The 14,941-nt window shown below is 35.8% G+C and overlaps 1 protein-coding gene across 5 annotated transcripts in view; it reads left to right on the plus strand.

The window, feature by feature from the left end:
• The window catches only part of RSRC1 (arginine and serine rich coiled-coil 1), a 421,395-nt gene that overhangs the window by 399,401 nt on the left and 7,053 nt on the right, over positions 1 to 14,941 (plus strand). For all 5 annotated transcript variants that reach the window (XM_082459641.1, XM_082459640.1, XM_082459638.1 and 2 more), the window contains one exon: positions 13,529 to 13,635. In XM_082459641.1, coding sequence (XP_082315767.1) covers positions 13,529 to 13,635 — 107 coding nt within the window. The remainder of the gene's footprint in view (positions 1 to 13,528; positions 13,636 to 14,941) is intronic.

Below are 14,941 nucleotides of genomic sequence, written 5' to 3' on the forward strand. Positions count from 1 at the left end.
AGAAATAGAAATAGAATTCTGCTCCTATAAAGGTCATCACTTAGTAGTTTCCAGGACAGTGAAAAGCTAGCTTTTAAGTACTCTGTAGAAATTCTTGAGAGCAATAAATAAGTATCCACCATTTTCCAAAGAGAGAGAGGGAGTCGTCTTCAAGGAGCATCCCTCCCCAATAAAGGAATGCCACATTCTTTAGCAATAGTAGCCTGTCTGTGTTCAGCTCATCATTCAACAAATACCTACTAGAGTCTTTGTGAATGCTTAGTATGACCCCAACACTTTTCTTGTTAGACTTTCAAACATCATTCAGGCTCTTTGGCACATTGCTACTTTATAGCAAAATTTCAGGATGGTTGATAACCTTTTGGACCAGATCCGATTCTCTTAGAGCTTACAGCTTTGCAGTATCTCTGACTGGACAGTCACAGAGAAATATGTTCTCCCTCGCAGTCAGCATATGGAGGAACAAGTAAACTTGTTTTGTTTACAAGGAACCTTCCGTCAGTCATCACTTCTGAACAAAGACTTTTTGCAGTGAGTAATTATCATTTAAGGTAGTAACTGGCCTTACGAATGTGTTTACTAAACAAGATTTTTAGAAAGACAGCAGGGAGAAATTGAAATTTATCTTTTAAATCCATTTTCTGCCTATTTTGGTAAAATGGCTTTCTGACGTGTTGGACAGTAATTGCTTCCGGGTACTTGTTTTACTGTCTGGCGAATCACTGTCTCATTGCTTCTGGATTATTGACCTCCTATATCCATCTGGCTGCCGGGATCAAGCCCTGAGTCAGCCTGTAAAAACTCTTCTTGAAATGTTTTAAATTAATTGTGGATTTGCAGTGGTTTCATTTTCAAAGGTTTATTTTTAGTGCTGATACTATGATACCCATTTTGTGATTATTAAGTGAATTCGAGCAGGCCTGGAAGTGTTTATGTGTATATGTATTTGTGTGTACATATAAAATTTATATTTTTATTTTTATTTATTTATTTTTAACATCTTTATTGGAGTATAATTGCTTTATAATGGTGTGTTAGTTTCTGCTTTGTAACAAAATGAATCAGCTATACATATACATATATCCCCATATCTCCTCCCTCTTGCATCTCCCTCCCACCCTCCCTATCCCACCCCTCTAGGTGGTCACAGAGCACCGAACTGATCTCCCTGTGCTATGTGGCTGCTTCCCACTAGCTATCTGTTTTACATTTGGTAGTGTATATATGTCCATGCCACTCTCTCACTTCGTCCCAGCTTACCCTTCCCCCTCCCCGTGTCCTCAAGTCCATTCTGTACGTCTGCATCTTTATTCCTGTCCTGCCCCTAGGTTCTTCAGAACCATTTTTTCTTTTTTTTTTAGATTCTATATATATGTGTTAGCATAGGTGTTTGTTTTTCTCTTTCTGACAACTTCACTCTGTATGACAGACTCTAGGTCCATCCACCTCACTACAAATAACTCAATTTCGTTTCTTTTTATGGCTGAGTAATATTCCATTGTATATATGTGCTACATCTTCTTTATCCATTCATCTGTCGACGGACACTTAGATTGCTTCCATGTCCTGGCTATTGTAAATAGAGCTGCAATGAACATTGTGGTACATGACTCTTTTTGAATTATGGTTTTCTCAGGATACATGACTCTTTTTGAATTATGCCCAATAGTGGGATTGCTGGATCGTATGGTAGTTCTATTTTTAGTTTTTTAAGGAACCTCCATACTGCTCTCCATAGTGGCTGTATCAATTTACATTCCCACCAACAATGCAAGAGGGTTCCCTTTTCTCCACACCTTCTCCAGCATTTCTTGTTTGTAGATTTTTTGATGATGGCCATTCTGACCGGTGTGAGGTGGTACCTCATTGTAGTTTTGATTTGCATTTCTCTAATGATTAGTGATGTTGAGCATCCTTTCATGTGTTTGTTGGCAGTCTGTATATCTTCTTCGGATAAATGTCTATTTAGCTCTTCTGCGCATTTTTGGATTGGGTTATTTGTTTTTTTGATATTGAGCTGTATGTGCTGCTTATATATTTTGGAGATTAATCCTTTGTCAGTTGCTTTATTTGCAAATATTTTCTCCCATTCTTCCCAGTAAGTTTTATTTCATTAATCTTTATGCACATATATGCACCCTTTCTCTAGCTAGTGGGTGACCAGAACGTAACAACTAGCAAACAAAGGCAAAAGCATTACTGGGGTTATACAAAGAAGAGAGTTGCAGATTTTTTTTTAATCTCCTCAGCACCTAGGAGTGAGCATAACCAATGCTTTTGGGGGACTATAAGGAGGGTACATCTTTCCACTTTCTCTCGGGTGGAGGACTGAGTGGATATGCTCTCTGGCTTCAGTATTCATTTATGGAAAATTTGTCTTATTTTACTGTCATCCTCTAATAAACTGATGCATTCACTTTGCAAAATATAAGACTATGGAGTTATTATATGCACTTATAAACACACTTTTGGGTAAATGGTTCTTCTGATCTTCCATTACTCTTCATTTTCGTCTCATTAATTTTCAGGTTTCAACACAAGTTTTTTAAAATAAGGATTTAAACATAAAACAATAACCTTAGATAAAGAACTAAGGGATTTTGATATTTCGTATTTATTCTTTCTGTTTTTAGTAGTTTTTTGACCCTTACAAGTGTGTATAATAGTCACTATTAATATTCTTATTTTCTCTAATTTGTTATAAAAATGTAACTTTACTACAATGATGCAGTACTTTTTAATCATGAGAAACTGTAAGAATATCTTTATATTAAACCCAAAATACAGTATGAATATGAGATCTTATTTTTATATTAACATCTATATTTTGTAATGTATGTGGTATGTGTGTGTATTTATTTACTTTAGGTACATTTTACTACATTTATATGTTCACACAGATTTTATATAGAGACATTAAAAAAATCAACAGGCATAGCGTTTGGGTGTTCATGGATGTTCGTTACATACATATACACACACACACACACACACACACACACACACACACACATATATATATGTTATTGGGGATGCAAAGATATAAAAGATAGAAGAACCTAGTAATTGCCTTTAAGATCAGAGTACAAAGCATTAGTTTGGATTTTACAAGGCCAGCCAGCAACAAAAGAGCAGTAATTTATGAGCTCAGCGTAAAAGAATAGCATAATTGCATTAAAAATTAATGCTAATGAACACTAAAATGGGGAAGGTGGTTATGATGAAAGTTTGTATTCATCTTCTCTGGTTTGAATGATGGCTAGTGGCTTGATTAATGGCTTAATTTCTATCAATTAGCGGGGAAAAATCTCCTGTGAGACAAGGGTAAATTGAGCATTGAATTACATATCTTGCTTTTGTGTGCTAAGAAAAAAGAGCTGCGTGTCTCTGATATTAGCCACAGTGACAAATGTGGTGTGCCCTGCGATGTCTGCATTAGCTCTCCTGACAGGCGAGTTGTGTGTGGTTATGGGGTGTTTGGAGATGGCTGGCAGACAGCATTCACTTCAAGTTCCTTAGAAACATACAACTCTTCCATCTACAGAATTTTAATTAAAGAGTCAATAAGAATTCTGGAATTAAAATGGATAACAAATAGCAACTTCAGAGTCTGTATTCTCTGTTAATCCGGTATACTTCAAATTATATTCCTTTCTTCTATCCTATTAAAATAAGAAAACTTCCAGTATCTTTGGCTTTGTTGGAATTATTACTTACCACTATTGAAAGTGGATTTGACTACCCATGTTTATGACATTTGAGAGAAGCATAAGGCAATAGTCTATGTAGTTCATCTGCATAGTGGTTGTTGTTTAGCCAAATTCTCAGAAACCATTCTAGTTTTTTGTAGCAACAATGGATGCACAGTAAATAAAGAACAGCTCTAAAGTAGTAATTTACCATTCAGGTTGTCTTCAGGCTTAAATGAAAGAATGATAGGTTTTCTAAAAACTTTATTTCTTTTATTCATTAATAAAGGTTTTCAGAATGTGACATATATAATTCTTTAAAAATTATTTGAGTATGAAAGATTCCAAAAATATACATCTGTAATCTAGTTCAAGATAACACCAGAAAACCAAGACAATATATATGGCATCTCCTCCACAAAAAAAGCTACATTGTATTTTACCGAATGTATAAGCATTAAAATGCAGAATAAGAACAATACCAAGAACATTTATTATTCTAGTAAATGGGTAAGAAGGAAGAAAAAAATATGTTTCTTGGCAGGAGTGGGTAAAGAATTTACTTGACTAGGAAATAATGACTGGATCACAATTCAGAGATTGGATCCCACTTCTACCACCAGCTAGCCCAGTGACCTTGGCCAAGTTACTTAGCCTCAGTTTCTCACCTGTACAATGAAAATAATAATAGTACTATCTCTTATGGTTATGATAGTTAAAAGAAGTAATCCATGTGACGTGCTTAGCACTCAGTGCCATAAATGTAAGATTCTTTTAACTGCCGTGATTACTGCTTCTGCTTCCATGACAGCTCATCTGGCCTTTTTAACAACCATTTAAAAGAAAAATTAGCCGCCATGACCTTCCTCACTAGAAAGGCATCCCAGATATTGATGATCAAATATACATTTGTTTTAAAACGTGATTTCTACCACATGACTGCCATTTTAGTCATGTGGTAGAGTGTGTGGTAGTAGACATCCATTAGGATTCTATATGGCCAGAAATTGAGGTTTATATACCAACTTTTTAGCCAACTTCCGTGTCTTAGTACAACTACTAAATCAGCCCTCTAGTCCTATTACTAGTAATAGCTCTCAGTTACTAAGTGTTTTTAATGCTTCGCTTCCTCAGCCCTGTGCTGAACACGGGTGTCATCTCCCAGATTTTCATGACTTGTTCCTTCACATGATTCTTCTTTCTGCTGAAATCACCATGTCAGGGAGTTCTTTCTTTCCTGGTTACCCCATCTGAGATAGCCCCCCTTTCTCCTTTGTAGCCCTCTACCCTGCTCTGTTTTCCTTGATATTATATTGTTTATTTACATGTTTATTATTTGCTTCTTCCATTGAAACATAAGCTCCATGAGAGAAGAAAGAAACTCTTGTCTCTAAACCCTGGTATGCAGAACAATGCCTGAGTGTGCTCAAATATTTGGAAGTAGGAAAGGAGAGAGAAAGGGAAGGAAGAAAGGAGGGAGGCAACCTCTCAACCATCCTACGATGTTTCACCTATTATCCCCATGCCACAGAGGAGAAAACTGAGACCACCACCACGCACTTGCCCAAGGTCACAAAGCTAGTAAGTAGAAGAGACAGTGTTCAATCCAGATAGTCTGAACCCAGAGCTGTTAAAACTAACCACTTAGAGACATTTAATTTCTTAAAGTTACAAAACCTTTTATAATTTGACATTTCTCCCCCATGATGTTTTTTTTAATGGTTATTTTAATGCCCCTTAATTTTTAAGTTTTCAACAAATGTTTATTGACTGCTTACTAAATAATAGAGCACACTATACTAACTCCTGGAGTTGACACAGAAAGGTATGTCCCCTCTAGCTGGGGAAATGAAGCTTTTGCTCATGAAGAGATTAATATCAGTGGGAGGTAACGTATGCTGAGAGCCTCATTTGGGAAGAGGCCCCTCATTATAGAAGAGGCCCCTTTTCTCAGAGGTGGCAAGGGAAGTGACAGGGAGGATTCAGAAAAGGTAAGAGCATTCTAGGTGAGAGGAACTAAATGAGGTGGAATTTGTGTGGATTTTCAGTATGGATTTTGTTTTTCATAAAACCTAGTCTGATGCTCAGTTCACTTGCACTTATTAAAATGTTTATCAGAAATTCTTCACTGGTTCAGTCACATTAAATTTATTCTTATTACTTAATTTGACATGGAAAGCAGTTTGTTATGAGTCTGTCTTGGACCCCATCCAAGGGGCGGTTGTTATTAGAGACACTCCAGGAGCCTCACTGACATAAATAACTTGGTACTGTATCATAAGCTTCCAGAAGGCTGATAGACAAGCCACATTCTACTTAAGAACTTTTCTCATCTTTCACGTTATTTGTGGATATCGGCTCTGGAAATTGGTACCCAGGGATATGAGATTTATGAACAACCTTAAAATGTTATGGTTGGATGGATTTCTAATATATGTTTTATATGTTTTAATGAAAGAAACTTATTTGAAATACACTGTTTTGAACTGTTTTGAAGGGAAAGCAGTGGCTATGTTTCATTAAAATTTGTGTTCATGAGGAGTTGCTTTAACTTTAGAATTCCAAGTGAGCTTTATGGTATGTTTTATTTGTCTACAGATTTTATTGAACAGCCATCTCCATTTACTTATTTATTGAATAGCCAGTTTGTTATTGTTTGCTTTTTTCTTTCGTTCTCGCAAAGCACTTGATGAAAATGCTTTATATTTCAAAGACTTTGTTTTCAGTGTCTATATTGTACCATAAAAGGGAATTTTGCAGATATTTCCATTCTTGACTAAAATATGAATCCATTTAAACTGAAAATAAGATCTTCTCTTGTATTATTCATGTATTTGTAGCAGTAGTATTAGTATATAAATTTTTTTTCCCCTTGGGAGAGAAAAGTAGCATAAGTAACTCAATAACTATGAAGCCAACCAACCCAAACTCTTTGTAATATAAAATGCATTTTAACTTTGGGGAAATTCATAAATTATTAATATTCAAAAGTAGTCATTTGGAGATGAGATTTTAATGTGTAAGGTACCTTTCATGAAACTCATGTTGTCACTTAGCCCATTACATTTTGGGTAATAGTGCCATCTGCTGTTCTCTGCCTAGCATTGCTGCCAGTTTAGAGAGGTTGGCTTGTTTGTAATCTGCAAATGGTGTACATATTTAAATTTTGCCTTTTCAAATAAAAGGTTCATATTGGACCTTGTCATCTTTATCTACTAATCTTAAATTTGTGTACCTTTTGATAACACAGAAAATTCTGTAAATGTGTCATGTGAAATTGTCAAAGATAACTCAAAGTAGCAGGTGAACCTAATTTTTATAATATAACATCAACAGTAACTAATAAAATATTTGATTTTAATTTTTCATCACAAAAAGAACAAAATAATTGTCCATGCAGTGAGTTATTGACTTTTTTAGTCTGTAGTGACTTAGCTTTCTGACTCCATTATTTTCTCTTTTATTATGAAATATGAAATGTTCTGCGGACATCTTGCAAGCAACCTATGGAAGTCATTTTGTTTACCAATAATGTGTTTATCAAAAAGCATCAAGTGCAAGTAGATATGTTTACTTCATGGTTACCATGTTAATGTTTAGAAACATCCTGTAATTTATTTATTTATTTATTTATTTATTTTTGGCTGCGCATGGGCTTTCCCTAGTTGCGGTGAGCGGGGGCCACTCTTCGTTGCGGTGCATGGGCTTCTCATTGTGGTGCATGGGCTTCTCATTGTGGTGACTTCCCCTGTTGTGGAGCACGGGCTCCAGGTGCGCGGGCTTCAGTAGTTATGGCTCTCGGGCTCTAGAGCACAGGCTCAGTAGTTGTGGTGCACGGGCTTAGTTGCTCCACGGCACGTGGGATCCTCCTGGACCAGGTCTCGAACCCGTGTCCCCTGCACTAGCAGGCGGATTCCTAACCACTGCACCACCAGGGAAGCCTTAGAAACATTCTCCGTAACTTTGTCACTTGTTTTCATTTTTACCTCATGGCTGGTGAATACAGGATACTTTGTATGTTAGGCATTCATGTCAAGCATATAAACAATAACTAGGGGACTTCCCTGTTGGCGCAGTGGTTAAGACTCTGCGCTCCCAATGCAGGGGGCCTGGTTCGATCCCTGGTCAGGGAACTAGATCCCACATGCATGCCGCAACTGAGAGTTCGCATACCACAACTGAGGAGCCCACATGCCGCAACTAAGGAGCCAGCAAGCCCCAACTAAGAAGCCCGCCTGCCACAACTAAGACCGGACTCAACCAAATAAATAAATAAATGTTTTTTAAAAATAAAAAAATAAACAATAACTAGTTTTAAATCACATTCTTCCCAGTCTTAAAATTGGTACAGAATTTTTAAATGACAAATTGGCATGTTAAACTTAAGAACCTGAATGTAAAACAGTTTACTATAGGGACTTCCCTGGTGGTCCGGTGGTGGTTAAGACTCTGCGCTCCCAGTGCAGAGGGCCTGAGTTCGATCCCTGGTCAGGGAACTAGATCCCGCATGCCGCAACTAAGAGCCTGCGTGCCACAGCTAAAAGATCCCTCATGCCACAATGAAGATCCTGTATGCGGCAATGAAGATCCCGTGTGCCACAACGAAGACTGGGCGCAGCCAAACAAACAAATAAATAAATATTTTTAAAAATAAAACAATTTACTATATATTATTGATGTGTTTTATTCTGCTTCCCAAAATGACAGGGTTATACTTAAGACATACATTTGTGGACATTGATCTTAGAATTTTGAGTATGAAGCAGTTTAAAACATTTTTTATGCCTGTTTTCAGACAGCATGGAGCTGACCTATTTATAAGGCTAAAAATGAAATCTCCCACGCATCTTTCAAATTTTAATTTATAACCTACAAACAATAAATGCTGGAGAGGGTGTGGAGAAAAGGGAACCCTCTTGCACTGTTGGTGGGAATGTAAATTGATACAGCCACTATGGAGAAACAGTATGGAGGTTCCTTAAAAAACTAAAAATAGAACTACTATATGACCCAGCAATCCTACTACTGGGCATATACCCTGAGAAAACCATAATTCAAAAAGAGACATGTACCACAGTGTTCATTGCAGCACTATTTACAGTAGCCAGGACATGGAAGCAACCTAAGTGTCCACTGACAAATGAATGGATAAAGATGTGGCACATATATTCAATGGAATATTACTCAGCCATGAAAAGAAATGAAATTGAGTTATTTGTAGTGAGGTGGATGGACCTAGAGTCTGTCATACAGAGTGAAGTTAAGTCAGAAAGAGAAAAATACCGTATGCTAACATATATATATGGAATCTCAAAAAAAAATGGTTCTCATGAACCTAGGGGCAGGACAGGAATAAAGACTCAGACATAGAGAATGGACTTGAGGACACGGGGAGGGGGAAGGGTAAGCTGGGATGAACTGAAAGAGTAGCATTGACATATATACACTACCAAATGTAAAATAGATAGCTAGTGGGAAGCAGCCACATAGCACAGGGAGATCAGCTTGGGGCTTTGTGATGACCTAGAGGGGTAGGATAGGGAGGGTGGGAGGGAGACGCAAGAGGGAGGGGATATGGGGATATATGTATACATATAGCTGATTTGCTTTGTTATACAGCAGAAACTAACACAGCATGTAAAGCAATTATACTCCAATAAAGATGTTAAAGAAATTTAATTTATATATCACTCTCTTACTCTTTAATTTAAATATCACATTCTTTAATTTAAATATCACCAGTAAAATGGTTCCCACATTGAAAGGTAAAAGCTATGTTGGTTTATTTTCATATTGTAAGTCAAGCAGACAGGCTTTCCCCTATCTACCCTGTCACTTTGTTAGTCCTGAAGTGATCTTTAAAGAAACACAAAGATAATGTTCTGTTTTTCCTCTAATCTTTCTCCTTCCTTCCTTTACAGTTTCTCCAGTGCTATTTTGTTAAATATACTGGCCCTTTGGCCAGCTTCTATGATAACACTTTTATTTGTATTAGGAGCTGGTTGTATGCCCATATTTAAAGCTACAAACACTGCAAGCTTTAGACATCAAGTACTGTTTGTGAGCTCACCTCTGACATTTAATACTAATGATGTGCTTTGTAAATCCACATGAGGGAATATGTTAGAGAAAAAATCCGAGGGGTCAAACAGTTGATACATATGAGACATCATCCTGAAGTCAGAAATATTGTTTTTGGTTGGGAACTAATGATTGTGAAATAATTGTGGAACTAACACCTACACAAACAAATGTGTTTTCATGTTGACCAATTAAAGTTGAATCACTTGGAATGGTATCCATTATAATTTTTCTCTGCTATATTAATGCCATTATATATGTAACTAGTGAAAATATTATCCTCTGGTACGGGATGTGTTAATAAGTTAGCTGGGCAAAGAGTCTTCTCTCATTTCACATGCTCAGTTAGTACATTGCATAATTAAAAGGAACTTTTATTCTAAAGCATGTGGAACTATTTGCTCTTCCATGACACTCTGACAGTGTTTGCTTTTTATATAGGAAAATATATTCTTCCAAAGATGGGAGTGTTGGCTGTGACGGCTGTTACTTCCAAACATTCCATGCAGGATTTCTCACCTGAGAAAAGACTGGTTACAGCTGTCAGGGACACATCTCAGAAGCACTGTCCTTCTCTTAAATAAACTGGAACTTGCATAAGACTATATGCTTATAATTTGTGATTGGCCAAAAATTGAAACAGAGATTTTTCATAAAATGTTAATTTTTATTGAATGTGTTAGACCAGATTTCATACTCTCTATATCATTTAACCTTTTCAACTTAGTATGTAAAAATTACTTTGATGCAAATAACTCTACCTTGTTAAACCAGTTATTACAGTTTTTTTAAAAATAAATTCAGTTATTATTCATACAGGCTAAAACCCCAGCATTTTTAGATGCCTTAGCTGAGTATTCAGTGGCTCCTAATTCAGGTGTGTATTCGTTTCAGCTTAGACCAAGAGTTTAAACAGTAAGGTTGTGAACCATAATGTTGTGTTTTTCCTGCCCAGCTAGCATGTGAAAAAAAAATACAAAAGTATGAAATGACATATGCCTGTGGCTATTTATTAAAGCACTAATTGTAAAAACAAAGGACTGGAAACAACTCAAATGACCATCAGCAGGGCATTGGTAGGAAAAAACTATCATAAAACCATAAAATAGCTTACTGTATATCTGTAACATAGAATGAGGAAGTCTCTATACTGGAAAACATAGTGTTAAAAGTGAGAGAAGTGGGGCTTCCCTGGTGGCGCAGTGGTTGAGAATCTGCCTGCCAATGCAGGGGACACGGGTTCGAGCCCTGGTCTGGGAAGATCCCACATGCCGCGGAGCAACTGGGCCCGTGAGCCACAACTACTGAGCCTGCGCATCTGGAGCCTGTGCTCCTCAACAAGAGAGGCCGCGATAGTGAGAGGCCTGCGCGCCGCGATGAAGAGTGGCCCCCACTTGCCGCAACTGGAGGAAGCCCTCGCACAGAAACGAAGACCCAACACAGCCAAAAATAAAAATAATAAATAAATAATAAATTTTTTTTAAAAAGTGAGAGAAGTAATATACATAGGAATGTATAGTATGCTTATTTTGTGTAGGAAAGAAGAGAATATGTATACTTATATTTTCAGAAATAAGCAATGGAAGGATAAAAATCAAAACCTAATAAAAAATGGTTACCTATGGATTGGGGGGAATGGGATAGGAAAGGAAACATACACTTCTCTGAATGACGTTGTTTTAATTTTGACTTTGAAAGCATGTAAGTGTTTTATGCGATTAAAAAACAAATATTAATTATGAAAACAATAGAGCAAAACAACATTTAAAAAAAAAAAACTGAAACAAATGAACCTAACTGTATATCAAATTGGTAGCATAATCACATGGAAAATTATTTCAGGTGACTTTAGAGTATAGTGTTTTGACAATTCATCAGTGGAATAAATCCTAAGATCAAAAAGAACCATAAAGAAATTTTAAACTTTATTAATTCATCTTGTTAATAGTAATATTTGTCTCATTATTTTGAAACTAATATATATTCAACGCATATATTAGGAAAAACAACTAAGTACTTTTGATCATATCATTAAGGCCTAATATTCTTAGAATAAGAGAAAAGATATACAAATATAACTCACATTCGATTTTCTTTTCTAAAAGTATGTATTTCCTACCCCACCCACTGAAAAAGCTGAGAAGCGGTGACAATCCAGTAACAACAAACACCCCTACTGCTCAGGTTACTGTCTTTAAGTATCATTCCCCACTAAAAGGAATCCAAGCCCTTTGGAGAAATGGCTGATTTCAAGTCTGAGACAGGAACTGTACAGGATGAACCTGGGACATCTTATCACACTTTAACAAAAGAGATCATATCAAAAGAATGCAGGGACCAACATGAAGAGGCTCCCACTACCCAAAGGTAGAATCAAAATATGAAAATGACTACGATGGACTGAAGTACATTACATATATAAATATTCATGAGCTCATAATGGTCATCTTTGGACCAAAATTGACAAAATAAGGGAAAGAATTAAATATTTATTCTGCCTTTTCCTGTACAGACTATATTTCACAGTTACAAAGTAGTCGATGAAGGAAGTTCTTCAAATCACAGCTAATAAATGCAGGACAAATAATAGAATTAGAAAAAAAAATGACCACTTTGCAATGTCTAATAAAATAATGGAGCTAAGCAGCAAACATTGTCTGCTAAAACCATTAAATGAAAGGTTGGTGGAGAGCTAGGGTCAGGCTGACATCACCTTGGACACACTGATCAATCTTAACATCATTAGAAGTGGGAGAAGCACATCCTGATATGATGTAATAGGAATTACACAGCACCACCTGTGATGTATTCTTTACCAAAAGAAATTGAACCTGAATCTTACCCCTGTCTAGATCTAACTGCTGGTTTACACAAAATATGAAGGATAGAAGAACATGTTAAGTGACACCATGAGAATAAAATCAGCAAAATCCAGAATGTAGAAAATTGTAAAGGCTAAATGATCCATTTTCTTCAATAAATAAATGACAATGAAAGGAAGGGATGGTGGACCGTAAGTGATTAAAAGGAATTTAAGATACTTGTTGATTAAGTGTAATGTGTGGACCTTGTTTGGATCCTGTTTCAGATAAACCAACTGTAAAAAAAAAAACACTTGGACAATCAGTGAAAATTAAACATGGATTATATAAGATGATATTAAGGAATTATTACTGATAACGTTGGGTTTAAAGATGGTATTGTAGTTATGTTGCTAGTTTGTTTTGTTTTTTTAAGCCTTTATCTGAGATGCCTAAAAAAATATTTAGGGGTAACATGGCATTATGTCTGGGATTTACTTTTAAATACTCCAGGTCCATCCCCCAAAATTGAAGTGGGCATGGATAGATTAAATAAGAATAACAGAAAATTAATGATTATAGAAGCTAAGTGATGGGTGCAGATGGATTCATTGTGCTCTTATTCCTTTTTCCTTTTATGTATTTCCATAGTAAAATTGGAAAAAAAATGAAAAGTCCTCCTTCCAGATTAGCACAGATTAGCTTGGATCATTTTAACAGTACCTTCTCAGCAATGTTTTAGGTTTTAGGTGAGAGTCTTAGTGGATAGGAATGTTATCTTTGTGGGTCTCCAGGGGGGGCAGAAAGTTTCTATTTTAACTTAACCATCATGTCTTTTTTTTTCCATCCAGTTAAATTTCATAAGTCATAAAATTACTTCATAGAACATTGCTTAGGTATAGTGTTGATAACAAGCTGACACACCAAAATACACTGACATAATACCCTCTTTTTTAGACCAAGCCACCCTGGTAGAACAAGTAAAAAGAGTCAAAGAAATTGAAGCCATTGAAAGTGATTCTTTTGTTCAGCAAACATTCAGATCAAGTAAAGAAGTCAAAAAGGTAAGTTTTCATCCAGGCATTATGAATAAGCCTTTAGATTCCAACTAAAGGGATGCTTTATTAATGGATTTTACTTAAATGTAAGTGCTTCTTCTTCTAATAGATGAAGTAGGGCGAGAGTGTATCAGCATGTTACTGAGAGAGAGAATGAATCAGTGAGAATCAGTTCAAGTTTAACTTGTTAAAAAAAACTGTGAAAATGTATCTGATGCCATTTTTATTTTAAAATTCACCAAGAAGGCAAAGTATAAGATGTCAACATGATGGTTCTATAACAATAATACACATTTCATGAACATACACAGTTTTCTTTTCAAATGTATACATCTACTTTTTGAATTGACTTTGCTAGAGAAAAGTTACAAAAGAACTTTAACAATAAAATTATTACCCAAATAGTAACATATATTTACACTCTTTGCCCATATGGGTATCACTTATTCAACTCTAATAAAAGGAGCTTTGATTGGCATTTTATTTCTGTTGAATATTTCATGTATTCTTTCAATCATTATCAGGGCTGCTTTTTGGAATTTGTATTCCTTTAGTTGGAAAAAGCTACTGTGAAATACATGTATTCTTCAATATCATACATATAATGAAGACATGGTATAGTTATCACTTATTCAAAAATACTCTATATCTGTAGATATATTAATGACTATAGTATTCTACTGATGAATGTATCATAATTGATTTTTTTTTTCTCTGATAGATATTTTAGTAGTTGTAAGTTTGGAGGTATTGCATACATGTTTGTGAATATCCATTATTATCACCTTAAGATAAAATTTTCAAAATGGAGTTGTTAAAGGTTAATATTGTTTATTTTCATACCTGTTCCCAAAGGCATTCTCCCAAAATATTGTATCAATTCAAATTCCACCTCGAAATGCAGGGAGATGTCTGTCTCTCACACCCTGGTTAACACCAAGTCTTATCAGACTTTTCCATGTTTACTGACCTGATAGGTAAAAATTGACCTTTTGTTGTTCCATTAGCATTTCTTTTGTTATTAGTGAGATGGACATCTTTTTAATTACCATATGTATTTTAAAATAATTCATTATGGGGACATGAATTGAGCATGTGCAGGATGCCAGGATGCACTAGACAGCCTTGGTTAATCCATGGTCCTTGCCCTGTTATTTTGCTGATTTCATTTGAACATTTTGTAGTTTGCCACCACAACTCCTGAAAAAAAGGAGCTGTGAAATGGGCATTCACAAATATAGTTGCCCATTTTATTAAATATCTTACTCGTACGTATTAAGAAGTCCTAAAAGAATTGTAATTTGTTTTGAAG

This window comes from Balaenoptera physalus (assembly GCF_965194825.1).
Source record: "Balaenoptera physalus genome assembly, chromosome: 4".
Lineage (NCBI taxonomy): Eukaryota > Metazoa > Chordata > Mammalia > Artiodactyla > Balaenopteridae > Balaenoptera > Balaenoptera physalus.